This window comes from Amblyomma maculatum, chromosome 4 (genome assembly GCF_055883805.1).
Source record: "Amblyomma maculatum isolate TAMU_Amacu chromosome 4, ASM5588380v1, whole genome shotgun sequence".
NCBI lineage: Eukaryota > Metazoa > Arthropoda > Arachnida > Ixodida > Ixodidae > Amblyomma > Amblyomma maculatum.
This window is the reverse complement of record NC_139347.1, coordinates 121763438-121788780: the sequence shown is the minus strand read 5'-3', so window position 1 is coordinate 121788780 and position 25343 is coordinate 121763438. Positions and strand designations below refer to the sequence as shown.

The 25343-nt window shown below is 44.8% G+C and overlaps 2 protein-coding genes across 3 annotated transcripts in view; both read left to right on the top strand.

The window, feature by feature from the left end:
- LOC146192267 (uncharacterized) overlaps nt 1-12231 on the top strand; it is a 55838-nt gene extending 43607 nt beyond the window's left edge. For both annotated transcript variants that reach the window (XM_084602419.1, XM_084602418.1), the window contains exon 3: nt 7059-12231. In XM_084602419.1, coding sequence (XP_084458545.1) covers nt 7059-8085 — 1027 coding nt within the window. In that variant the 3' untranslated portion in view covers nt 8086-12231. The remainder of the gene's footprint in view (nt 1-7058) is intronic.
- A 5631-nt stretch (nt 12232-17862) lies between these two features.
- LOC146192266 (zinc finger protein 784-like) lies at nt 17863-24075 on the top strand. The gene is made up of 2 exons (XM_084602421.1): nt 17863-18679; nt 21589-24075. Exons 1-2 carry the CDS (start codon nt 18555-18557, stop codon nt 21647-21649), a joined length of 186 nt encoding a protein of 61 aa, XP_084458547.1. The 5' UTR covers nt 17863-18554; the 3' UTR covers nt 21650-24075.
- Nucleotides 24076-25343: the final 1268 nt, after the last annotated feature.

Genomic DNA, 25343 nt, shown 5'->3' with positions numbered 1-25343 from the left:
TACGTGATAGAAGGGATTTATGAGGGCGGTTAAAATCCTTTCTATAAGTTAAAAAAAAAAAAAAATGAAAGAGCCTGGTATAGAAGCACGTGGAATTGCTGAATGCAATGCCTACAGTCATATAGCAAGCACAAACTTCTAACCCCACTGTAGCGTCCGCGATACATCGTTTTTCTTACTTTTATTGGCAATGTATACGCTTGTAAGTCAACCCCCCAACTTCGGATTTTGAAATTTAAGAAAAACAGGTTGACTTACAATCGTGTAAATACGGTAGTAGACAAGTTGGTTTTTTCTTCTTTCAGGTGGTATGTTGGGCATAAATGGATCACAGCGTGGACCACTAAATAATTTGGAAATGCAATTTCTTCATTAATGCTGTTGTGATTTTTTATCATCTGAGTGATGACTGTGGCATGTAGTTGATGTTTAGGTTACGTGAGGCTCAAAAAATATGTATAATCGCTGATACTGAATTTCAGTTTACTACACGACAGAAGCCCGGCCGCTCCCAGTGCTGGAATAACAAAAAATATTGTATCAGGTGATTCTAAGGAATGCCTTTTTTTGCGAGGAAGAGTGCGTAAACAAGGCTTCCTATGCTCGAGCCAGAGTTGTTGGAAACCCGAGGTGGGGTGATGTCTGCAGTGTGATCTCCCTTTTGTTGTGTTGCTGCGTGGCGATGCACTGAAAGCGACCCCGACTACTCCATCAGCTTGTCACATGGACCTGGAATCGCGTTGCTTTGTTGGGTATCAACTGTTTGGCATCCGTAATATAAGTGGATGAGCTTGCAGAGAGCTGTCACTGCTTGAACTTAGGCGCACTGCAATTGCATTTGTGGAACATGTTTGTCAAGTTTGTTTGCCAAATTATGTAGTTATTTCTCATGCCGTCTATCAATAGCAAAACATGGGGAGACATGGGGGAGATTTTCGAATGTTGGCACCTTCCGCCATTTTGGGCAATGCGATTATGAAAAGAAGGAGGTGATTGGTATAGAGTTAATACAGAAATTGCCATTTCTAGTGCAAAAGCGCTAATCCAGAGCTTCAGAGCCTATCAAGATTGTTTAACGCTTGTGTGTTCAAGAAGCATAGCAAAACAGTTTCAAGAGTGACACGCAAGTATGTGTGTGTGAAAGGAGCAAATGGCTCTGTGCTTAAAATCCACTAAATTTTCACATCTTGTATCATTTCTGGGCTTCTCATGCACGAAAGGAGTTGCCACGGCTGTCTTTAAACATTCTCATAATTTAAGGCATTGCATGCCCTGTTACGTTTCTCCACCGAGAAGTGGGACTGCTGACGCGGCCACCGCATAGCAACAGGCAGAACCGCGAGCGGATCGGCCATTTCGACGCCGTTCATCGGCCGCGCAACGCTTCCTCCCGCCGACAAGTCTCAGCGTGTTCCTGCCACGCGCCAAATGTGTGTGCGTGCGTGTGTGTGCACAAGCTGGCCAAGCCTGGAGATCGAGGGAAAGTGCGTCGCCCTCTCCTGTCTGCAGGAGGTGGAGGAGATGAGGTCGGAACACCTGCGATTGAGTCATTCGTCGTGAACCAACATGTTTGGCTCTCCCTTTCCTGTGAGGGTCTACCCTTTCCCTGTGAACTGGAAAAACTATAAAAAGCAGCGGCCGACTCCGCTGGGACAGAGACTACTTTGACGCGCCGTTTGCACGACGCTAGACACCAGCTGTGTGAGAGTGTCTGTAATCTCTCCGGGTCAGCTTCACTGCCCGTTTCTTCATGATGTTGCAGTAAAGGTTGTTTCGTTAACAGACGCCTCGTCTTTGCTGGCACCTTTGATGCCGTCCGCCGTCCACGGAGCCGCCAGGCCAACGCTACCGAGGGGCGCGCAAACCCCGAAACATAACAACTGGTAGGCATCGGTGGGACGACCAAGCCGTAACCTTGGTTGGAGGGACGAGCCAGGCGATACCGTCGTCCAACAACTGGTGAACAGCGGAAAGCGGAGAGACGAGGACGACCAAGCAGTGACCGTGGTCGGTGAAACGAGCCAGGCCTGACCGAGGTGCAACATCTGGTGGGAAGAGCGGAGATGTCCGAGGCGTGACTCGTGAATCAAAGCAGCTCAGCGGAAAGGCGGGAGCAGTGCAACGAGCCCTGTGTGATGACTGGTTGCCTGCAGCGGAACGACTGCGTTGGATTCTTGGCTGCGAGGTTTGGTGAGTGCGGAACTTTCTTCTACTGAGTTTTGCCAGGCTTTTGTTAAGTAGAGAACAGAGCTGGTAATTGTGTTGTCGTTGTTGCTGGGTTAAGTGCAGCAAGGCAATAGTGGGCAGTAGAGAAGGCAGCATTCGGAACAGCCATGGGTTTGGATTTGAAGTCGTTGCGCAAACCGAAATTGCTGGAGCTTGCGGAGGAGTTGGGTCTGAATTTGTCAGACAAACTCAGAAAATTAGAAGTGTTAAAGGCTATTCTTGAGTTGGAAGCTGAAGATGACGAGCTTTCGGAATGCCTTGAGATCATTGACGAACGTCAAGAGGAACGTGAACGTAGAAAACGTCACGAGAAAGAGGAACGTGAACGTCACGAGAAAGAGATGCGTGAACGTAGGGAACGTTTCGAGAAAGAGGACGCCCGCGTAAGGAAACTGATGCAGCTGGAGATTTCAGCACATAGAATGAGCGTGGAAAGGATTAAAGCTTGCAATGCCATTCAGTGTAACGGTTCAATACCGCGAGATGGTCCGCCACCGTTCCTCATTGCCGAGGATGTGGCCGAGTATTTGGCAGACTTCGAGAATGTCTGCAGAAGTAAACGTTTCGAGCGAGATAGTTGGGCGCAGATGTTGGTAGCTCTTCTCTCCGCTGAAGCGTCGGAAGAAATCAAGCGATTGGTTGGCGACCGCTTGAAAAATTACGATGCACTAAAAGAGTCATTGCTGGTACGATATCAGATAACGCCTCAGGATCTTCGGAAAAGATATGAGAGCGAGAAACATTGTGACACGACATACTTTGATTTGGCCTATCAGTTGAAAGCCGCTGTAAGCGAATGGCTAGACAGTGTGGAAGTTTCGGAGCAAATCAAACTTGCACCGGAGTGTGAGACACAGCTTGGGGAAGCGGCCGAGCAACGTGACCGCAGTAGTGAGCCGACCGATTCTCGAACAGAAGAGCATCGTGTTACCTTGGTCGAGCTACTAGCTGAGGCGGTTAGCACAGGCTTAATCGGCGAGAAGTCCGAAGTGACGCCGTTAAGCGAGGTGAACTGCATGCCGACCCAAGTAGCTGTAGGAGATACAGTTCCATCAAATGAGTGTGGGGAACTGATAATAGCTGAACCGCCTCTCGAGTTAAATGCAGAAGCTGGTCTAGAGCGTGGCGGAGATGGAAATTAGCTAGGAAATGAGAAAATCAGCTGTGTCGTAGAGCAGGGCACGCAGAAAAACGAAGTGCCGATCAGGGAAACTGCGCAGCCCACGAGTTGTGATCAGCCAGGGCAGACCCACGAGGAGTGTGCGTCCGCTGTAGAGAGCGAGACTTGCGAAGGCGACAGCGAGCGACCAGAGCAGAGTCAGAATCGTTCGTGCCCTGATACTACGCTAGGTTGTATTCGCGAAAGCAACCCCAGTGCGAACGCGGACGTGGCATACATGACCCTCACGCAATCCGAAGCGCCCCAGCTGTCGAAGGAGCTTGATCGTGCGCCGGTTAACGCTGAGCGATGCGGCTCATCGGAGGACCCGTGTAACGTGAGTGGCGAGCCAGAGGAAATGCCTAGCTTGAGGGCTGGCGTAAGCGGTTGTTCGGATTTGACTGAAAGTGAGTCATGCGATGCAGCCGCGACGCCGCCAGAGGAAATGCCTAGCTTGAGGGCTGGCGTGAGCAGTTGTTGTTCGGACTTGACTGAAAGTGAGTCCTGCGCTGCTGGCCGCGATGTAGACGCGGCGCCGCACTTTGACCAATTTGACGACACCGGTGTCCTACTAGCTCCGGTTACCGCTAGCTTACCAGAGCTCGCGCCGAAAGAAAGTGGGACTAGAGTGTTCAAGTGCTGCCACCGACAAACGCGGAAAGGCAGATGCGAGAAAGAATGCTGCCATCGTAAGGAGAGCAAACGCAAACGATTGCAGAAAGGAAGCAGAAGGCTAGTATTCCAGCGCTGCCGACGAAAAGCGCGAAAGGGCAGGCGCGAGAAAGAATGCTGCCATCGTAAGGAGAGCAAACTCCAAAGATTGCGAAAAGAAAGCAGAAAGCATGTGTTCCAGTACTGCCGCAGAAAAAAGCGGAAAGGCAGGCGCGAGAAAGAATGGAACAAGTTGAAGCTATCTCGAAAGAGAAAGCGACTATCCCAGCGGCACAAATGCGCCCGTGAAAAGAAAACGCATGACTGGTGCGCAACCCGTAAGGAGAGGGATAGGTTATTTAGAAAAGCGAGTGACTCGTGCTCGTCTGTTTCTTGGTATAGAAACAGGAAGGTACGGTTGTTCCGTGAAACGGACAGCCGAAGCTTTAGTGAAAAAGGTGATCTCAACGGTAACGCCGATGGCTTAAGTCGAAGCCCATAACTTGAGAAGAAGCCTTTATTCACTAGTTGGTGTTTTTCTTCCTGACATAGGATTTTGAAAATTTGTATTGTATTATCTTTGTTTGAAATGCTGTTTTGAAAATGCGATTTTCAAATTTGTGGACGCGTTCCAAGTGCTGCTAAGCTGCCCTTTAATGTAGATGGGGGCATAAGAGGGAAATAGTCTGGCAAAACTTAGTGAAGTTTGTGCCGTGCTTGCTGGCTGACCGGTTGAGTTTTTAGCGTGGTTGTGATGCTGTAGGTTGTCAGAAATCTCTCCTGAAGACAAGTTGCAGAGTGCCTTGGAAACCCGGACTTGCCAAGGAATTCTTCAAGCTGACTGGCTCAAGAGAAACAGAGTCGGATGAACCCGGCTAGCAGCAACATCCCGATCCCTCCGGACAGCGGATGCAGTCCCCTGCCCTTCGGGATCTCCCTTCCCCGGCGGGGCAGTCTGTTACGTTTCTCCACCGAGAAGTGGGACAGCTGACGCGGCCACCGCATAGCAACAGGCAGAACCGCGAGCGGATCGGCCATTTCGACGCCGTTCATCGGCCGCGCAACGCTTCCTCCCGCCGACAAGTCTCAGCGTGTTCCTGCCACGCGCCAAATGTGTGTGCGTGCGTGTGTGTGCACAAGCTGGCCAAGCCTGGAGATCGAGGGAAAGTGCGTCGCCCTCTCCTGTCTGCAGGAGGTGGAGGAGATGAGGTCGGAACACCTGCGATTGAGTCATTCGTCGTGAACCAACATGTTTGGCTCTCCCTTTCCTGTGAGGGTTTACCCTTTCCCTGTGAACTGGAAAAACTATAAAAAGCAGCGGCCGACTCCGCTGGGACAGAGACTACTTTGACGCGCCGTTTGCATGACGCTAGACACCAGCTGTGTGAGAGTGTCTGTAATCTCTCTGGGTCAGCTTCACTGCCCGTTTCTTCATGATGTTGCAGTAAAGGTTGTTTCGTTAACAGACGCCTCGTCTTTGCTGGCACCTTTGATGCCGTCCGCCGTCCACGGAGCCGCCAGGCCAACGCTACCGAGGGGCGCGCACACCCCAAACCTCATCATCATCATCATCATCAGCCTGATTATACCCACTGCAGGGCGAAGGCCTCTCCCATATTTCTCCACCTAACCCGGTTCTGTGCTAGCTGCATCCATTTGACCCCTGCGAACTTCTTAATCTCATCCGCCCACCTAACTTTCTGCCGCCCCCTGCTACGCTTTCCTTCCCTTGGAATCCAGTTTGTTACCCTCAGCGACCATCGGTTATCCTCTCTTCGCACTACATGTCCTGCCCATGTCCATTTCTTCTTCTTAATTTCCACTAGAATGTCGGTAACTTGAGTTATTTCTCTGACCCACTCTGCACGCTTTCTATCTCTTAATGTTACCCCTACCATTTTTCGTTCCATAGCCCTAACCCGTAACCCCAAACCTAACAGCCCTGAAATCTGAAGTTTGATTCCCAACCTTTTAGCGCTTGTGTGATCCCATGTTTGGCTGGTTTTTCGGTCTGCCCACTCTTTACACAACCTCATAAATGACTGTAGATCATGCTCGGAGCCCTGCTATGTCAAGTACACTACTGTTCAGCATGTTAAGTTTAATGAATATGACTAGCAGGAATTCAAAATCGAGTACTGCTGGTCTTACTGCTAGTCTCTTGGTAGGAGAATTAATATAATGCAACAAAAAACTTAAAGGTGCATCATAGGGAACAAAAATAACTTTGATAGGCATGAGTAACCAGAAAGGTGAATTACCGATGACAAAAAAGAAACAAGAGTACAAGCATTCGGTGGCATTCACAGGGTCAGCTTCCTGATGCAGTAAAAAAAATCTTGTACACATTTTGCCAAAAGATTATGCTAGGCAATAATAGCGAAAACGTGAATTTAATTGCATGCATTTTTGTGCATGCATACATAACCTATTATGCATGTGTAATTTTTACAATGTACCAAGTGACAGCAGCGACTGTTGCAACGGCCGATGTCTAACGCTCATGAAACATCGTTCAGGGATAGTTGATTCTGTACTATTTTTCTTTTGGAATTGTATTATCTCGCATTTCTTCTCTGACAAGTTTTGCCCTATTCCTCTCTTTCGAGGACTGCCATTTCAAAATGCGCCCCAGGTAGAAACAAATCAGGTTTATCACCAGTCTCCTTCTGTAGACTTTCATAGGTGAGTGACATTACAAGGGGCTGTAGAAGTGGGCAGAATGGTTTGATTGATGCCCCGCTACAATGTTTCAGTGGGTTAGAGCGCTCGACTGCTGAACCTATGCATGTGGGTGCAGTCCTAGTCACTTTATGATGGAGGCAACAGGCAAGGTGCCCTTGCAGTGTGCACGTTAAAAACACTAGGTGGCGTGCATTTTCGGAGCCCTCCACAACGGCGTCCCTCACAACCTCAGCTGCTTTGGAACGTTCAGCTCTATAATCCACAAACCATTTCATTGGTCTCATTCCAGTGCAGCTTTGCAGCTCTAATTCCTACTTCTGGCTGGCTGATCTCGCAGGCAAACACTCGTGGACCACCTACGCCGGCACGAGGGCGTGCGCACCGTGCAGTGTGACCGGTGCCCCCAGGCCTTCTACTTCCGCAGCGACCTTGTGAACCACCTGCGGCGCCACACAGGTGAACGTCCATTCCAGTGCCGCTCATGCTCGGCCCGTTTCTTAGGCCGCAGCGAGCTGCTGCAGCACGAACGTGCCCACGACGGTGACCGGCCGCACCACTGCAACGTGTGCAACCGTGGCTTCGCTCGCAACAATGCCCTGGAGCGCCACATGCTGCGTCACACAGGCCGGCAGCCCTTTGAATGCCACCTCTGCCCAAATGCGTTCACACGGCCCTACATGCTGGAGGCACACTTGAAAGACCATCCACAGCCCATCCTTGTCCCCAGCGCTCATGCCGAAAAAAACGTTGAGAAGGTTAAACAGGAGAGACAGCGGCGGCAGAGAGCTGCTGCTGCTGCTTCCGCTGCCGCCTCATCTACGGGAAAGAAGAGGGACGAGGCCCATAAGCTGTCCCCGCAACGGCCACCCGAGCAGAGTGCGACCCAAGTGAAGGCAGCCTCGAAAGCTGACCCTGTCCGTCCCCTGGTGGCCATTGAAAATTCACCATCCAAAAGCGACTTGTCAGCGGTCAAAGTGGAACCGAAGGCCGTGCTCAGCTCGGCCTCACTGATGCCAGATGATAACTTGCCTTCAGATGATAACTTGCCTTCCGATGACCGCTTGTGCAGAGCGCGGGCAGGAACTGGGTGTGATGCGCTCTCCAGTCGTCCGTCAGACGGCAAGGTTCTAGCAGGTGGCCCTGATATGTTCGATGTCAAACCAGAGGCTGGGCTCGGCATTGCGTCTCCAGTGGTTATAACCCAAAACGTGCGGGAAGAAGAGAGCACATCAGAACCAAGTGCTGAGCTCGACCTTATGAGGTCATTGTCCGCGTGTCAGGTTATTCCTGCAAGCCTAGGTCAGCTCAAGAAACAGCTGTCGGAAGCTCTTGACCTCGTCTCCTATTTGGCAGGGAATCTTTGATTCCGTGGACATCTCGGGCCACCCTCTGTTGTGTGAATGAGGGGCTTTTGTGTCTCTTTGCCATAGCTGTGAGACAGTCGTGTGCGTGTCCTTGCTAGAGGTGGCCTTATTGTAACCATGCAAGGTGATGTGTGTGTTGAGGCTCTGTGTAGTGGCTCACAGCTGTGACTAGTATTCTTATAGTACCCTTTGTTATATGTTCTCATAGCTTTTTTTTTCTTTTTTGCCAAGGGGCTAAAGTCAATCTTTTCTGGTACTCTGAACACTGAGGTTTTGCCTCCTGAGCACATTCATTTCGCAGTGTGTGGTAGGCAGTGATCAGCGTGGTTCTTTTTAGCATGAAGATGTGCGCAGTTTATTTGTCATCGAAGGGAGCCCGGGAGGCTCATGGACTACCTAAGGTATGTTCGGCACTGAAATTCTTGTAGAAGTTCAGAGAGTACATGTTATTTTGTAGTTTAAAGTGCTAGTATGTACTTATTGCTTTCATGCAAGGCACACTGTGTAGACGAGTGCCACAAGGAAAAGCATAATCCACAAAACCTGTGCGTTTTGCTCATTTAGAGTGCATATAGATCTGCAGTCGGCTACTTTGCGTGCTTGACCTTAGTGCATTTTTTTTTTTTCATCCTCTTTGATGAATTGCTGCCAAATATACGGGCCTTCATTTTCATGTGTGGGCATATGTATGCTGATTTCTGAAGCCTAGTAAGTTTTCTTGCGCTTTCAGTTTACGAACTGAACGAGTTGCTGAACGAGTTTGTATGTTTAGCAGCTGTTGGAACCATGCATGTTCTTTGATAGTTTCGTCACATGTTGTCCTTGCAACTTATTTTATGGACATCACAGAGCTGACAACATTCCATGTTGTGCAATCGTTTTTCTTAAGTTTTGTATGCTTCCCCAAGATGTCTATGGGGCATTACTAATGTGAGCTACCTCATCAGCATTAGTGCTGGCCTTGTGTGCCAAGTCTGCACCTGCACAGCCATTTTTCTTTTACCTTGGATTGAAAGTCTAATTTAGCGGTAATGGAATATCAGCTGGCATGCTTCAGTCAGTATTCAGTGGGGGAGTGTTTGGCAAGTTAATATATATCAGCTTTATTTTTTTTTTTTATTTTTAAGTACTCTCGGCCGCCAATTTTAGAGTAGATCCTTACTGATATGTTTTCTTTTTATGTGGAAAAAGAAAGCTGAGATGGAGGGAGATATGTCTCACCACAAATCACTTGTGATTGTTCAGAATGTTGCTCGTAAACTAGTTGTAAAGGCCTCTCTTGACACTTTGGTTACTAAAAGGGCCGGCCTTCATTTGTTCTTGCAAGCTGTGAGAGGGTTATTTTAGTGGTTGTGGTTTTTCATTTGAATTTGCACTATTTCTGGTACAGAGGAGAGGAAGGAAATGTGAAATATATTCATTATGGTAGTGGAAAGGGTAAAAGTAGATCGAACCTATTCAGCGTCACCACCGCTGCATTCAGATGCTTCTCTCGATCGCCTCATGTACCTCATGTACCTCCGAGCTCAGCCCTTTTGGACGTTAGCACACCCTCAGTTATTCGTTAGACTTGCCATGCAGGCAGAAATCAACAAAATTGCAAACACTTGGGAGAATATCATATTTCTGGATAAACCAGAAGAAAGCAGCATAACACTGTGCGAAATTTTTATTGCTCATAATTGAGCCTGTGAACTGCGAACATTTGAGTGAGGTTTTACTCTACTTCTGTACTGGTGGGGCATCTCCATCACTCAAAGTTGTGGAAAATGAAGGTTTCCATTCACTTTTCCAGAGTTTTGATTGCCAGGGCTGCTAGCGGGACTTCACTACGATGCCTGAAAACATTCGCAAAAAGCTGATGACAATGTTTGTGTGTTTGGATGCAATCAGTCTAGCACTAGCTGCAGTTACATTTTGGAGAGCTGGAATACCCGTGCCTACAGTTATATTATTGCAAAGAAGAAAAAGGAGAGGCCAGCAATGGTTAAAATTCTTGCCTACCATCAAGTACAAAACTTATTTTTTTTCGCATTCTGTGATAAGCCATGCTGTAACTGCCATTTCGTGAAGCAATGTGTGTGTAATACCGTAGGTTGTGTGCCAAACTGTGAAGACTTCATTGGCATGTTAGGCTGGCACCAACAAGCCTAGGTCTTACAGTTATGCAGAAACATAATTTGTTAGCACAGAAGCCCATTTTCTAGTCCCAACCCTTGTTTTAATAAAGATGGGAAACTCTGGTACAGTCCCGGTCATAATATCATGGAGCATGCTTCAGCAGACCCGTTCTCACGCATTATCTCTCGCCTTGCCTAGTGAAAATTAGGAAGTGCTCTATTCATGTATATTAGCTCATGCCATTATTAAAAAAGTCCCAAACGGTAGAAATTTTCCAGAGCCCTCTACTAAGGCATCCCGCATAGCCTAAGTTGCTTTGGAACATTAAGCCCAATAAAACAGAATCAAACCACTCCTTTTTGAGCTTGAATCAACCACCCTATCTGTATTGAAAACACGAGTCTCAAATGCTGAAGCGTGCTCTGTAATATTCTGACTGCTCCTATCCATTTTGCAGAGTAGTATGTGAGGAGGTGAAGCCAGGTTGTGAGAGTTTTGATTAAGGTTAGTTAGTATTCATGAAAGACCAGTAGCACACATCAGAGAAGAATTAGTTACTGGACAATTAAGGCCATTGCTGTCCAGAGATCTTGTGGAAAAGCGATGCCTGCAATCAGAACTAATAAAAGAAAAGTCACAGAGAGTGACTTACTTTTTTTACGGTCTTGCAAATAAGTATTACTATTTATGGTTAGTATTTTCTGTTTGTAATGTTTGGAACTTCACATATTCATTGGTAATAAAGGCAAGTAAAGTTATACGATCTCAGTTTCCTCTGGGTAGTATAGTAGTCTGCATGGCAAATTGTTTTTCAAATTGCTGCTCTTGCTCCATTCATTCTCGCTAATGCCTTGTTGCATTGTCATTGTTTTTTGGACCACATCTTCAAAAGTGAAACAGAGCGTAATCATAGGGATAGTAATGACTAAAAATGTGTAGAATGCCGTATGCCAGGCAGCAAGAGTGGAGACTGAGTTATTCTATGACAGGTCTCCTCCTCCCTTAATCCTTTTGTGCACATTGTACACTGTAGAGTACAGTTCGACATACAAGTTCTTGGAAACTAGAGAGAGGAATGTCTGTTTCTTTACGTCATAAGCATGCAGAGAATTCAGCTAGAAGCCGAAGAGGGCGATCTGCGCTACCCTGCATTGTTTTCGCTGTTTAAGTTGCTTCTGTGCTGAAAAAAAGTGTTTTGGCACCAGTATATTCTGATCTCACAATTTTTTTCTCAGAATGGGTTCTAATCAGCCCTAATTTTATTTCAAACTAATTTTTCATCCTTTTAATTTCAGGTAGGATGTTTTTTTACACCACGTAGCAAATGCAACAAAATTTTCGTAAAACGATGACAGTAGTATGTTGTCTGCAGCAGGTTGTGCTGACAGTAATGCTGAGCAATACTGAGCGTATTTTTTCACTAGATTTCTTGCATTGTGTGCACCTTCTAGTGCTAGATGGTCACACTACCCTAAAGTGTTGAATTTATGAATTCTCGTACTATGTCATTATTACTATTTTCAACTGTTTGGACAGTTTGCAAGACATTTTATATGAATTTGTAGTGAATAACTGTTGGCACTTTCTGTTTAAAGATGGCAGTTTGCAAGCAATTATGTATGAATGTGTAGTAAATAGCCACTAAGGAATTGGCTTTTTTCATGTGTGGATATGCTGTTTAGGCAGAAGAATATTTGTTTTGAATAGAAAGGGTAATGCAGTGACTGGTAAAGGAACAGTGTCTACTAGGTGTAGGGCTGCTGACAGACAACTTCTGTGCTTGGGTGTACTCAGCCTAGCAGTAACAACAATTGCATTTCAGAGAGCTGGATTATTACAAAACAGAAAAAGGAGAGTAGCCATGGGTGGTTCTTTTGGTATAGTTATGCTGCTGTTGTAGTGTTCCCTGAAGGAACTTGATAAACAGCATCACAGTTTTCAGATGTGCCTTCTTTAGTATTACTGTATATTAGGCAAAGTTTTACAAGCGGTCATCCTGGTGTTTAATGCAGTTGACGAAACAACAGTGGCAGATCTGGGAATGTGGAGGGACAGGGGAATGTGGGCAGAAATTCTGAGATGGGATTAGCTGAAAAATTCTGATACTACTAGCACCTAAAGTATTAATTTTTCAGTAAGGAGTTCGAGCTTTGCAGAGACCATGTGAGTTGGCTATATCGCATAGTAGGTGGAACAGCACGAAGACACGAAACACAGCGCTCGTCTGTTGTGCTTTTCTTCTTGTGTGTTTCGAAACACACAAGAAGAGAAGCACAACAGACGAGCGCTGTGTTTCGTGTCTTCGCGCTGTTCTACCCACTATGCAATGGTACCAACTTGCCCAACTGTCCATCCTACTTTTGGTTATATCAATCATGAACTCGTAAAAGCCTGCACCTATCAAAATGTCTCATTTAAGGATTGCAAACCACAGCTGCTCAAAACCACATATACAAACTTCCATATTTAGGTGGTTAATGTCATGCATGAAAGTGAATGATGAGTCGCAAAAATTTGCTATATGAGAGGAGTGAAATGCAGTAAGACTTTATTGATTTGAAGTCACTGGGACTGCAAAATATGTTCAAACTAATCAAGCACAGCAAAAATAACTGGGCCTGGGCAAAAAATTTCTGTGCAAAAACATGCTGCTCTGATACCCCTCACTTTGTCCCACTGCCACATTATATTTTTTAGCTTCCCGCTGGATGGCATTGGGGCATCCATACCACTTAAAGCAATAAATTATAAACACATTACGTGTACAGCAGTAAATTACAAACACATTACAATCCCAGCAGAGATTAAAAACAAACGGCGCTTTACCCTGCCTTCCATTCTCAAACATGGCCTGAATGGCTTGTAATATTGCGTGGCCACACATGTTTGGATTCCATGCCGCGCAGGCCCTTAAGAATATTATCGTGAGTTGCTCTCATGCTACTCTCCACTCATCCGAAGGAGTGAACGAGGTGTACAAGAAGTGCGCAACTCGCAATTTCCTAGACCACAGCAAATTTGCATGCAAATTAATAACTCTTTTGCGCATGTCCACCATTAACATAAATGGCTTAGGCCAGCATTTGTGCAGTCATCCTGCCATGGGCATTCAGGCAGAACAGGCAGAACAACCACGTCATGGACACACAATGTTGCTGCTAGGGTGGGCAGTGCTTCGATGTCAGGATCTCTGCTATATGCTGCTTTGACCATGACCGGTCCCGAGATGGGTGGCGAGTGTGTTCACCACTGCCTATAATCCAGCCTGGCCTTACAAAATACCATGAATCAATGAGCCCAAACATCTACCCTTTCACGATCGCTCTCAGAAGCATGGTTGCTTGCCTTCCAGTTATCGAGTGCTATGGCTTCTAGGCCTGTAGTTGTTATGGGCTATGGAACCAGTTCGCCACCCTTGGGATAGACTTTCATGTCTTCACGTCGGAGCATGGGTGGCACCCAATGGGTGGACAGTGTCCCACGAGTCGAGGCCGCATGTTTGGAAGAGCTTGGCACTCTCCTTACCTTGGCTAAAGAGGCCTTCAAAATCAGCCAACCAATATTAGAAACGTAAGACTCAAAAATGCTGTCCCCTGTCCCTACCAAAGTCTCATAACCAATACTCGACAACCATTTACCCGGTCCTCATACCGCAACCTATTCCACTATAGTACCTCCTTAGAAAGATTTGTCTACATATTTATGTGCTTTATTCAAACAAGCTTGGTTTGAGATGATGGAAGAAAAGGCAGTGCTTTTCTGTCTGACGAGGTCCCTCCACCCATTTCATTGCTCAGCAGGATGACTGTGGAACATTGAGGTCAGAGGAGTCTCACTGGGCGAGTTCTCCCACTGTAGAAGCCTTTCTCTATTCAGTTATCTTCACATGTGGGTGTCTTTGCTTTAGAACCCAGTTATTTGACATCAGCATTGGTTGACACCTGCAATATAGTAATGTTGTAGGAGGGCAGTTTTGCTTTTATTCATTTATATGCCTCAAATGCCTTGGTAGTGTTATCGTATTGGGTCAAGGCAGAACTAGTAAATAGTCTCTTGCCAGCACAGTTGCACAACTGGTTTTGTCAACCTTATAAAACCAGGCAACAGAAATTGTAACAGAAATTGTAACACTATCATTGTATTTCGGTTTACAGCATCTGAAAAAAAAGATTTGCTGGGGGTTGAAGGCCAGATAACGGTTTTTCTTCACAAGCACACTGACATTTACGAAGGTCTATATCGTTTGACGGCTAACTTATAGTTCATAGTAATCTGGCCACTCATGTCTCCGAATAATGCACTTATAGACTTGAAACCGGAATTTGCTGGGTGCGGAGAGGACTAGCATCCCCAAAATTGAAAAGTTTTATTTGATTGTCATGAAGGCTTGTGTCATTAATGATATTTCTTTTTTTTTCCCCTTAATGTGCATTTTCTTTGTTTGTGAACATGATGTATAGTAGATGAAAGGTTATGTGCACGCAGTCTATTTGCGTCTATTCTGGAGCATCTCTCCAAGAATCTAGTCTGCTAATCTAAAGCAGGCTTATTGGGAAGCATCTCCAGAATGTAGTCTGTTCGATTAGGATTTACTAATACAGTAGCTTGGACTAGTTGGTGCAGCAGATTATGGCTGTGCTTAAGGATAAAGGGCAGTTGACGGGGAGGCACTAGAATCTTGCTATCACCTGGAAGCTTTGATTTGTTTGAGATTCATTGACAAATGTGGGAGCTATATCACTCAGGCTAGTTCTTTACACGAGTTTATTGTTCGCTACATGGGCAGGACATGCAGTGCGAAGAGAGGATAACCGATGGTCGCTTAGGGTAACAAACTGGATTCCAAGAGAAGGAAAGCGTAGCAAGGGGCCGCAGAAAGTTAGGTGGGCGGATGAGGTTTAAGAAGTTTGCAGGGTTCAAGTGGATGCAGCTAGCACAGAACCGCGGTAACTGGAAAAATATGGGAGAGGCCTTCGCCTTGCAGTGGGTACAGTCAGGCTGATGATGATGATGATTGTTCCCTTCGGCTTGAACACTAAAGCATTAGTATTCCCAATGTTCATTGGCATCGACTGTCTGAAGCCTTGCAGCCTCAAAAAAAGTTCCAAGCATGGCTCTGGCAGGCGGGAATTGACAAATGACATGATCAAGTAATGTGTAGTCAAAGGTGCAATTCCCCACGAAGATATTGCCTCAGCACAATAAATTATTCAGAAACAAGCATTAAGGTTTGTGTCATTTCTTTACGTAAGCAATGGCATAATTATATATACGCTGTAGAAAAGTAAAGCGCAAGTGTATATGCCACATGAACCTTTATTGTCATCTGTTAATATTTTTGCATTGTCTATTTTAGCACAAGTGCCTTACTGTCACTGGTATACTGACTGATTCTTTTTCACTGTCAGTGATTGAGGGCAACTTACTGCTTTTAAGACTGATATCATTACTAAATGTAACCTTGTTAATTTTATCATGCTCATGTTCAAGTGCTATGCTTGAAGGTGCACAGAGGTGGTTAGCTAGCTAGATGGGTACAGCCTTTTGTAGAAAGCATCATGAATGCATGAGACCGTGAATACTAGTGGATTTCAGTATGTTGAAGGCATTTAAATCCGAATGCTTGTACTCTCATACATAGCTGGCAACTGACATATGGTGTTCAATTTCTTATCGTACCTGACTTTTGCTACTATGGTAGGCATTTTTATTTTCTAGTACTTTATGTAGTTTGTCTTTCTTGCTCTTTCAGAGCCTTTTGCTGTTTATAGGAAACACACGCAAGGGAAGCTTGGGTTCTGAAGAAGCCTGCAGTGAAGTACAGAGATGCCTCTACAGTTTCACAAATGACTGCTTTTGATTGTTTACTATTTCTGGGCTGTGCTGTGTGTAGTTGCATGTATCATATCTCCAGACTTTTTTTTTTTTTCGCTATTTCTGTGCAATTTACCTCTTCCTTTCTTGTGCATTTCGGTATCTCCAGGAAATACATAGAGCGAAAGTGGCTTTACAGTACCTAGCTTTTAGTGTGGCTGAATTGCATCGTTACTTTTGTGAAGCAGTTGTAGGTTAGCCAAAACCGTGCATTTTAACTGTACTACTTAAAATGGCCGGGTGTAGCACATTGCTGGTACTTTGCTCTCTGCTCATTCTTGCAAGTAGGATTCCTTCTGAATTTTCAGTACCTTTATCAGCTTTGATTCAAGTGCTGTATTTCCAGGAATGTATCGCAAGTTGTTTTCTTGCTAGTCATTATCTTCAGAACATACCCTTCTTGCCAAAAGTAGCAGGGCTGCATGATTTGCTTCTGTTGTATGTGAAGGTCTCCTCTGTAACTGAGGTCACTGCAGAGAACTTCACTGTGCTATATGACATCATCACCTACCGTTCCCACCCTAACTCTCCTTTACTTTTTTTTTTTCCCCTTCCCCACTGTGGAATGAACGAAAAACTTTATTTAGACAAAGGGAATTCTTCTGCCGTGGGTGTTCTCTCAGTCCAGGGCCCCAGTAGCCTTTGCCTTCTTGCGCATCTGTCAATCAATTTGAGCTGGTCATCAGGCGTCGAGAAGGACAGCGCAGCCTCCCACTGCTCTGGGGTTGGTGTGTTGTTTATTGGCGCTACCTGTGTTTTTTGACACTCCCATATAACATGGTAGAGTGTAGAGGGTTCCCTGCATAGTGGGCATTTATTCTCATATGTTGTGGGATGGATTTTACTGAGTAGACTCAGGTTGGGGTATGTGTTAGTCTGCAGTTGTCTCCACTGTGGAGTAGCAGGCCAGGGTCTCTTAATCACCAGCCGATTTCTCCCCCTTTCCTTTCATTAGATTATGTTCTCTTCCTTTCTAGCAAGAGAGCATTTAGGGCACCTCTCAAGTTCTAAATCACTTGTATGGAAGTGAAACCCCTTGTCCCAATCTGTCAAGACCTCTTTTGCCTTTTGGGGTACATCAAGGGCTCTATTACACAACTGAGAAGTAGACCCTACAGCCTGGTTACTGTTGGTGGACTGTACCTCATGTTATATTTGCAATCAAGGTAGAGTTATAGTGACAAAAATTGCTGCTCTTTGAGAAAGCTGAAGCACTCTGTAAGCTGCTAGGCGATGCCAGTTTTTTTTCTTTCTTTTGAACCCAAGTTGTTTTCTCACAAATCATTATCTTCACAACATGCCTCATGTCATATTTGATAACAAGATGCAAATATAGTGCGAACTTTTGTTTAGTGCTCCTTGAAAAAGCTGCAGCACCATACCTATGGGCACTAAGGCTAGTGAGCCAGATTTTTTTATTTCTTCTTTGGTGACCTTGAGTGGCAGAGCCAGAGTGCATGGCACTCACGGGTAAAAGAGAGGGCAACTGTGTTGTGTGCATTTGTTGTTATTGTTGTAACATTGACAACATAGGAGACAATTTCATTCTTAAGCATAGCCCTCAGCCTTGGTTAAGTACTTTGAGGGGATATTATGAACAAAATATATATATATATATATAATCTTTTATTCTTGTAATCTTTAAGATCCTCCCTTGTGCAAATACACTGCTTTCCATTTTCTTCCGTGATAAAAGTCCTCCGTACGCCATTCAGTCCAAGATTTGCATTGATCAAAGTGGCGCTTATTGAGAATGGTGAAAGAATGCGCATTCACACATAAGTTTAAGCATGCAACAGCTTTTGTTGGCTCAGGTTCTGTGCTTGCAGAATATGAAGCGCTGGAGTGGAGAGACTTTGAGGAGAATTGCTTATGGTCAACTTGTTGTGCATCAGTCTTTGTAACACGATAGCATTAAAGGCCCCATTCTGCAGGATATTCGGCGTTGTCGACGTTGTGATCGAGAAATCCCGGGCATTGCTTTTGGCAAATAGTAGTTGGCAGGTCACATGGCTGAGCACTGATACTTCAATGGTTTGTGTGACTTAATGAGGCCTCATGATGCTATGAAGTTTGGAGGAGCTGTGGTGAAAGCGGAGCTTTATATCTCTATTGGGTGGTCGCTTACAGTGGGTAGCTGGATAATGCGGTAGCTTGCGAGTAATAAAAATGATTGAGGTATTATAGGAACTAATTAAAGGGTTTGTAATTAAGTGAGCAGAGACTACATCTATGCAAACAAGGAACCGCAGTGGGAGCTTTTAATGCTATCATGTCGTACCCTTAAAGCCTTAACGGCATAGCCTGAGTGTCTCCATAATTTTTTGTTTACATTGAATGACATTTAAGCTCGTCATGTCTTTGAAGTGCTTTAGTGCTCTTATATCATATAAGCGGAGCCTTTCTCCTGCCTGTGCGCAGAGGGGCCTGTCCCGCTAGCTCTGCTATCTGCGGGGACAGGCACGCTGCGTCGTATGGTGCAGTGCCCATATTGCCCCTTCGTGACTCGCTTTGCAAGCGCCATCCGCAGGCACTTGGTGCGGCACACCAAGGAGCGCCCACACAAGTGCCACCTCTGCCCACAGAACTTTCAGCGCAGGTTAGTTAGCTTCATGGCATGCGACAATCAAATTACTGTGGGACCCAGCTGTCCTGTTAGCTGTAGTTCTGGCATTTTGTTTTTGTAGTAGGTTGTTCAACAGGCAAGCATGAGGAGATTGCTAGTACTTTGGGATATCAAGTCTAATGAAGCTCTCTCAGTCCCAACAGTCTCAATGCTACTCATTGCACAGGGGACTGCCTCCTTCATTTTGCCTACCCTCTGTGTAGCACTCTTTCTGCAGCAGTAGTAGGCAGGAGCTACCACTAAGCTAAGGTAGCAGAATACAACACGCAACATGGGAAGGGGATGGGATCGAACCTGACCAGAAAAATATGATCAGTTTTTTTCTCTTGAGTATTAACTTCTCTCAAAAGTAATTGTGCACTTAAATTTACTGTAAACAACACTGCCATGAAAAATGACATTGCCCTGTGCTCTTCTTGGTTTCTGAGGATAGACAGATAGCACCTCTATTCATGTCAGTTGATATACACTAATCATCATTTCTACGAAAACCTTAAGGGGTTTGAGTGGCAGTGTCTGGCAAATCGCGAACAGTGTAATGGCATAAATTTGTCAAAAGGAGCAAAGTGCAGTTGTTATGATGCATCCAGCATAGTAACTGCATAGGAACCCCCAAAACAAAAATATACACAGCTAAGACATTGCACTGTAAAAAGAAATGACAGTGTGAAATTTATACTCTAACAAAAGATGATAGTTTATGAAGCAGGAATTGACGTATGACTAAACTGTAGTGTGACTATATTTTGTTTTTGCGTGGAAAATACTAAGCAATAGGCTGTTCAAATGTGCTGGTACAGGTGCACTCAAAAGTAAATGGAAGTGAATATTAACAAACAAAATTAATTGCATCGCCTTTATTTCATATATCCTTGAATAGACATATGCAGCCTGACTGGGATTTTGCAAATTACGAGGGACGCCAATAAAATCTTTACCATTGTGCTTTGGAAATTCATTTTTTTCGATAGAGTCACCTTTCATTAACTTTTGATAGCACCAATGCATAATATTGACATGCACATATGCCATACCATGATGAGTGACAAAGAATGGAAAACCAATGTTTTGTCATTTTGGAAACTTGGAGCAATACCCAAGGTTTTTATATTTTTATCTGAATATCATTTAAACCACCATTTAAATTACTTTGGTGTACAAGCTCTCTTGTTCCTTTCCTTTTGCATCTTTTTAACGCGATGATGTTAAAGGCCCCGTTGATTGAAAATCACTAAAATTCCAAAAAATCACGAGCACGGCACTGGTTGGTGATAGCGGCTAGCTGGCATGTCAGTGCACTGTTTTTATCCTGTTCAACATGCTCTTTATGAAATTCCATCCTTTCTTACTTGGTAATTCTATTTGACACATGGGGAAACGATCTGGAAAAAAAATACCTTCAAATATTGAATATCCGGTCGAAAGAAAGAATGGAAAATTAAGAAATAGCAAACACTGGTCATCTCTTTTGTTTCGGAATTCACATATTTGCGGACAAGATAAACAACAATTTCGCAGAAATGCATATTCTGCTGAAAGATCCAGTATAAATATTAACGGAAATCTGTAAACTGGTTCGCTGTGCAGAAAATCTAAATGAAATCGGGTGGAGTTGTCACATATTACTGCTGAATTAACATATTTTTAATTCAGTCTTCAAGGGACCAGAAAAAATGTACATCAAATGGGCCAGCAAAATCGTGAAAAAACTTTTGCGTTACAGTAAATTTATCTGGTGAACGCCCGCACGACAGTTTTTTGCAATTGAGGTGAAGGTCAAGTGAGAGCAGTGTTTCTTTCCCTGATTTCGTCAAGTGCTTCACTTTGTGCACACTCAGTTTTTTTTTTCTATATCAGTTTCGAATATCAGTTTTTTCGAATACGAATTGAATAACAAATATTATTCGATTCATATTCGAAAGAATATTCAAACCCCCCTAGTGATAACCTGATCCCTATGGCTTGCATGGGCATGTTTGTTTGATGGAGGAGGGATTGTTGTGCAGTTGCCAAGGTCTCTCATTCACATGATGCAGATCCCGTTTCTTTTCATTTCTTTCTTTCTTTCTTTTTTTTTTTTTAGATGGTGGCATCCACATATCAAAGGGACTGAACATAGCATCTAATTTTTTCCAGCACAGCTGAAACTTTGCTGTCTAAAATGGTCATTGCACAATGGTTTTGTTAGAAATGTTGTAGAAAACATTGGTGTTGACTTTTTCAATCGGGGCATATATCGGTTTGCATGTAGTCCGATACTGGAAACCATGATCAGCGATCACAGTGGAAGTTGCATGTCAGCAAAATTGATGTACCGAAAAACTTGCATAAATTGCACCTGCCAGACAGTAATTACACAATTTTAGTAAGGAGTAACATCCGTTTCAGAATGGAAACATACATTTTGTTGATGAAAGTTTTAATGGAAAGTGGCTACTGCTTGCTTGCTCCAATTAAATTAAAACCACTGTGTCTCTGCCTATTGACAAAAGATAAAAGTACATCATGGTGGTGTGAATGCAGTGTTGCTTTTTATCGTAAGGTGCACTGAAGAGAGCACTGAGCACTGGAGGAAATCGGGGATATTTCCCTACGCAATGGGGTCATGTGGGAGACTACCCTAATAATGGCAGCATCTTGCAAGTCAGTTTGCTTTATGAATTTTTACTGCCAAATTTAGATTGTAAATTGTCATTTCTTGGATATTGGAGTCCGCTGTCTGTACATTATAGCATAAGGCTTTTTTAATTGCCGCCCTAGCCTCATGGCGCATTGCATTCAGTGTTTGGTCCCTTTAGGAGGTCCGATGATTTCCTGTGCTGATGGCGAGCTAGTCCATATTTCGAATTACAGCTTTTTATGGTTGCAATGTCCGTTTGCAGGTACCAGCTGACTCGTCACCTGGTGCACCGGCATGGAGCAAAGCCTTCGCAATTCCCCTAAGTCCACTCTGCCGTCATTGTTGTCAGGTGGCCTGGTCGATGTTAGGCTAATATGCCTTTGGAGCTCATTACCCATGGAAAAGTGACAAGCCGTGATAGTGCTGTGAGCCCGTGAGTTTGTGCATAGTGTCTAACAAGGATACACGTGCAGAATGGGACGACCGGCTTCTGTGGCGTGTATCGTTTCGCTTTTCGCCAACATTTTTTGGGGAGCATGAACATGCACGTGGCTTTCTCTTGCCCTCTGTGTAATTCGTGTCTAGTCCTTAGTTGTAATGAGGCAATACTTTGGAATACTTGCGGGATGGGGCCCTGTCATGTGTCATTGGAAAGCCCCAAACAACCATACTGAGGAGTGTGTGATGTAATTCTTTTCATGTAGAGAGAGTCTGGTCATATGTAAGGTTGAATTTAGGGAGGTTGCACCTGTGAACTGTTTTCACTCTTCATGAATTCAGGCTGAAAATTGATAACCCTTCCAAAGCACTGAAGGTTTTTAAACTGTAAAAAAAAAAGTGGATTTCATCGTGTGCTTGGGGCAGGTTGGGTGTGATTGCTTACGTACCATCAAGTCCCGCATAGTTAACTAGCATACAGGTCATGTGACCTTTGCAAGGCTCTTTCTCAATCATGCTGTCATATTGGAATGCACGACCGCATAGCCATACTTTCATCGCTGGCTGTCTGGAGTGTGTGTGTGTCAAAACTGCAGTCGAGCTAAGTTGTTTGCTCACCGCACGGTCTCTACGACCTCAAAGTTTAAAGGTTTAAACAGTGTAGACAGCTTATAACGCATACCATGGCAGTCGGGAAAACCTGCATTGCATGCAGTACTGCACTTAATCAAAACATAACTTTTCCATTCATTCACATACCCAGTATGGTCAGCCTGTCTTTTGAAATACAATAGAACCTCGATCAAGGGACCGCGAGAAACTGTAGTATAATCTGGTGGTCGTGTATTCGGAAATTTCACACAACCGATTCACTCACGTTACAAACTCACTGGCTGCTCTTGTTGCCAAAGTTATGATTCTTACCACATACGTAAGTTATGAAAGTGCCTCTATTTTCATTTTGCAAGAGTTAATGCATTTACTTGTGCATTTTGTGCACTTCCTTCAAAAAAATGCTACCAAACTAGGGTGTGCAAATTACGCGATTTCGCGAGCTTGTCCTAAGAGCTTTATGGAAGTGTCAAAATGTGCAAATAAACCGCATACATTTCTGCATAAACGTCGATCCAGGAACTCGTACCTGTCATTGGCAAAAAAAAGAAAAAAATGTTTGAAATTATAAGCCAACGTTGATGCAACTTCCTGCTTTGCCGCCTTCCTCTTTTTGTAGAATCATATACGCAGGTCGGGGGAATAAATACGCAGTAATACAATTCAGCAGTCAGAGGTAAATGGAGATAAAAGGCAATAATAATGAGCCCTCGCTCGGCACCCAGGTGGCAAACCTAACTCTGATCGGTATAGTTTTGGTTTCCGGTTGACGCGTCATTACCCGTAAGTTTGCTGGCATGTCTGTCCATTTGGTAAAGCAACTGTCAATCAGTGCAAGTGAGCTGTGGGAACAGCAGGCAGTTTGTATTTTTTTTTTTCTGCCAGCATCAATATGCAAATTAACGAGTGTTGTAACCGGCTTGATGACACCCACTAACAGCTGATACCTTGCATAGCCGCACAAGACGACAAAGCCTTGTTGACTATCCCAAGCCTGCCTTGCACACATCTGCGCTCATTCTGGAGACTTAGTGAAGAAGGAAGCATAAAATAATGCGAGTACAATTTTTTGTATATACAGTCGAACCCGGATAGTTCGAATTTTGGTTATATCGAACTTATGAAATATTTCCTTGAAAATCCCATGTAAAGTATAGGAAAGCTGAGTCATATATCGAACTCAATTTCACCGGTTGTTCGATATATTGAACTCAGCACCACGCACTGGAAGGTGTGCCTTTCCCAAAGACGATCGCATCACCCTTGGCCGTTTGCCGCGTGACGTTTTCAAGCCACGCGGAAGGTATGAGAGGGGACAGTTCGGTGACGGCTGGTCTAGGGCAGCGCTGCGCCCATTCCCCAAAGGCGCACACATTGCGGTTATCGTTTCCCGCTCGCCAGCACGTGACGTTTGCAAGCCATGTGCGTGAAGGAACAAGAGAGAACCGGTGGGAACGAGAGGGGAAAAACGCGATAGAGTGAAACGCAAGGGTGTGCCCATTCTTCTGCCAAGCTATCTTTCTCCTTCCTCTTTCCTGGCCTTCGTTCGCAGTAGCACGCGCTACGCATGCGCCAATCCAGCTCAGCTCGTTTTCAGACAGAACAGAACGTCGGGCGTCAAACGCTTCCTCCAAAGTGTGCTGCGAACCCTCTGCGCGCGGCGGCCTACATGGCTATGGCGCATGTGGACGTTGAAAAGCGGCAAATTTTTTTTTTTTTTTTTTTTTTTTTTTTGCGAGGGTCGTTTATTCTTATCATTGTGCTGTATGCGCGGCGTAGCAGAGGTTAAGAAGTGGCAGTTTTTTTTTTTTGTGGGAGTTATTATCCTTGCATGTATGAATCGACTAAAGCACACGGTCAGCTGTGATCATGACACCGGCTTTTAGCATTTTTCGCTTCAATCAGCATTTGCAGCTATCACGCTTTCTAGTGATTTTGTGGCAGTGGACTACGCCCACTCCAAGCGAGGCGTGATAAATAGAATCAGGCTTGTGCAATCAAGCCATCACGGGCACTCTGCCAAGTTCGCTCCCTGCTACCGCAGGAGCTATCAAAAGATAAACACGCTGTGATGGTATCACTGCGCAGCGTCTTGGCATGCTGCCAATAAATGAGCTGTGGATGAGACTACCAAAATGGAAGGGGGTGCGCCATCAACATGCAAGCAAAAACGCTTGCGATTTCTGCCGCGGCGACACAAAAACCTTGTTTTGAGCTGCTGTGGTGGCTCGAGCGGCGAGAGGGATGCAGTTGCAACAAGTTGAAAATTTTTTGCTCTGTCGCTGCCGCTCGTCGCTGAGATCGCTCAATTGCTTGCATATGAACTGTCCTTACCGCCTTTTCTTTTTTTCCGAATTCTCGGGTGCAAAAGTGGAATGTTGGTTCATTATGCGAGTGGGTTGATTACGCGACAAATATGGTATCATTTTTCACGATTGTAAGCTTAGTCTCAAGCAGATTTCTGTATATCAAATTATCGATATGTCAAAACTATTTCGCGATTCCCTTCGAGTTCGATATATCCATGTTCGACTATATAAGCTGGGGAAATGAACTTTCGGTGCAGAAATTGCGCGAGTAAATGCGGTAGGGCGGAGAGTGCGCATGCAGACCTTTTGACATCAAGAAGACCACTTTTGATGGCACTCACGTGCATTTCCGTCGCTGGGTTTTAAGTAGGCGTCTCATGGATTTAAAAAACTAGGCTCTACAAAGTAGCATAAATATGCCTTTTATAACGTGCTGTGTGGGCAGTACGGAAGAAAGCTTCAAGTCACTATAGTATGGCCATGCGAGCAACATGTTTCTGCTCAGACTGCATTTGGAACCGCAGTCATTCCAGGGCAGCATTGTCTGTTTTAGGCAGTTGCATCACAGACACGTCTGATCATGCTACCGCTGGATTCGACTATGAATGTAAAACCTGATTTCTGTAATGCTGATGTATGCTTAAAGGCAGGCTAGGTG

What these genes read in the sequence shown, in the direction of transcription:
- LOC146192266 (XM_084602421.1), top strand. Translation starts at nt 18,555, where the DNA reads ATGGTGCAGTGCCCATATTGCCCCTTCGTGACTCGCTTTGCAAGCGCC. An exon ending in CCACAGAACTTTCAGCGCAG is followed by an intron (nt 18,680 to 21,588) that starts GTTAGTTAGCTT and finishes GTCCGTTTGCAG; the next exon opens with GTACCAGCTGACTCGTCACC.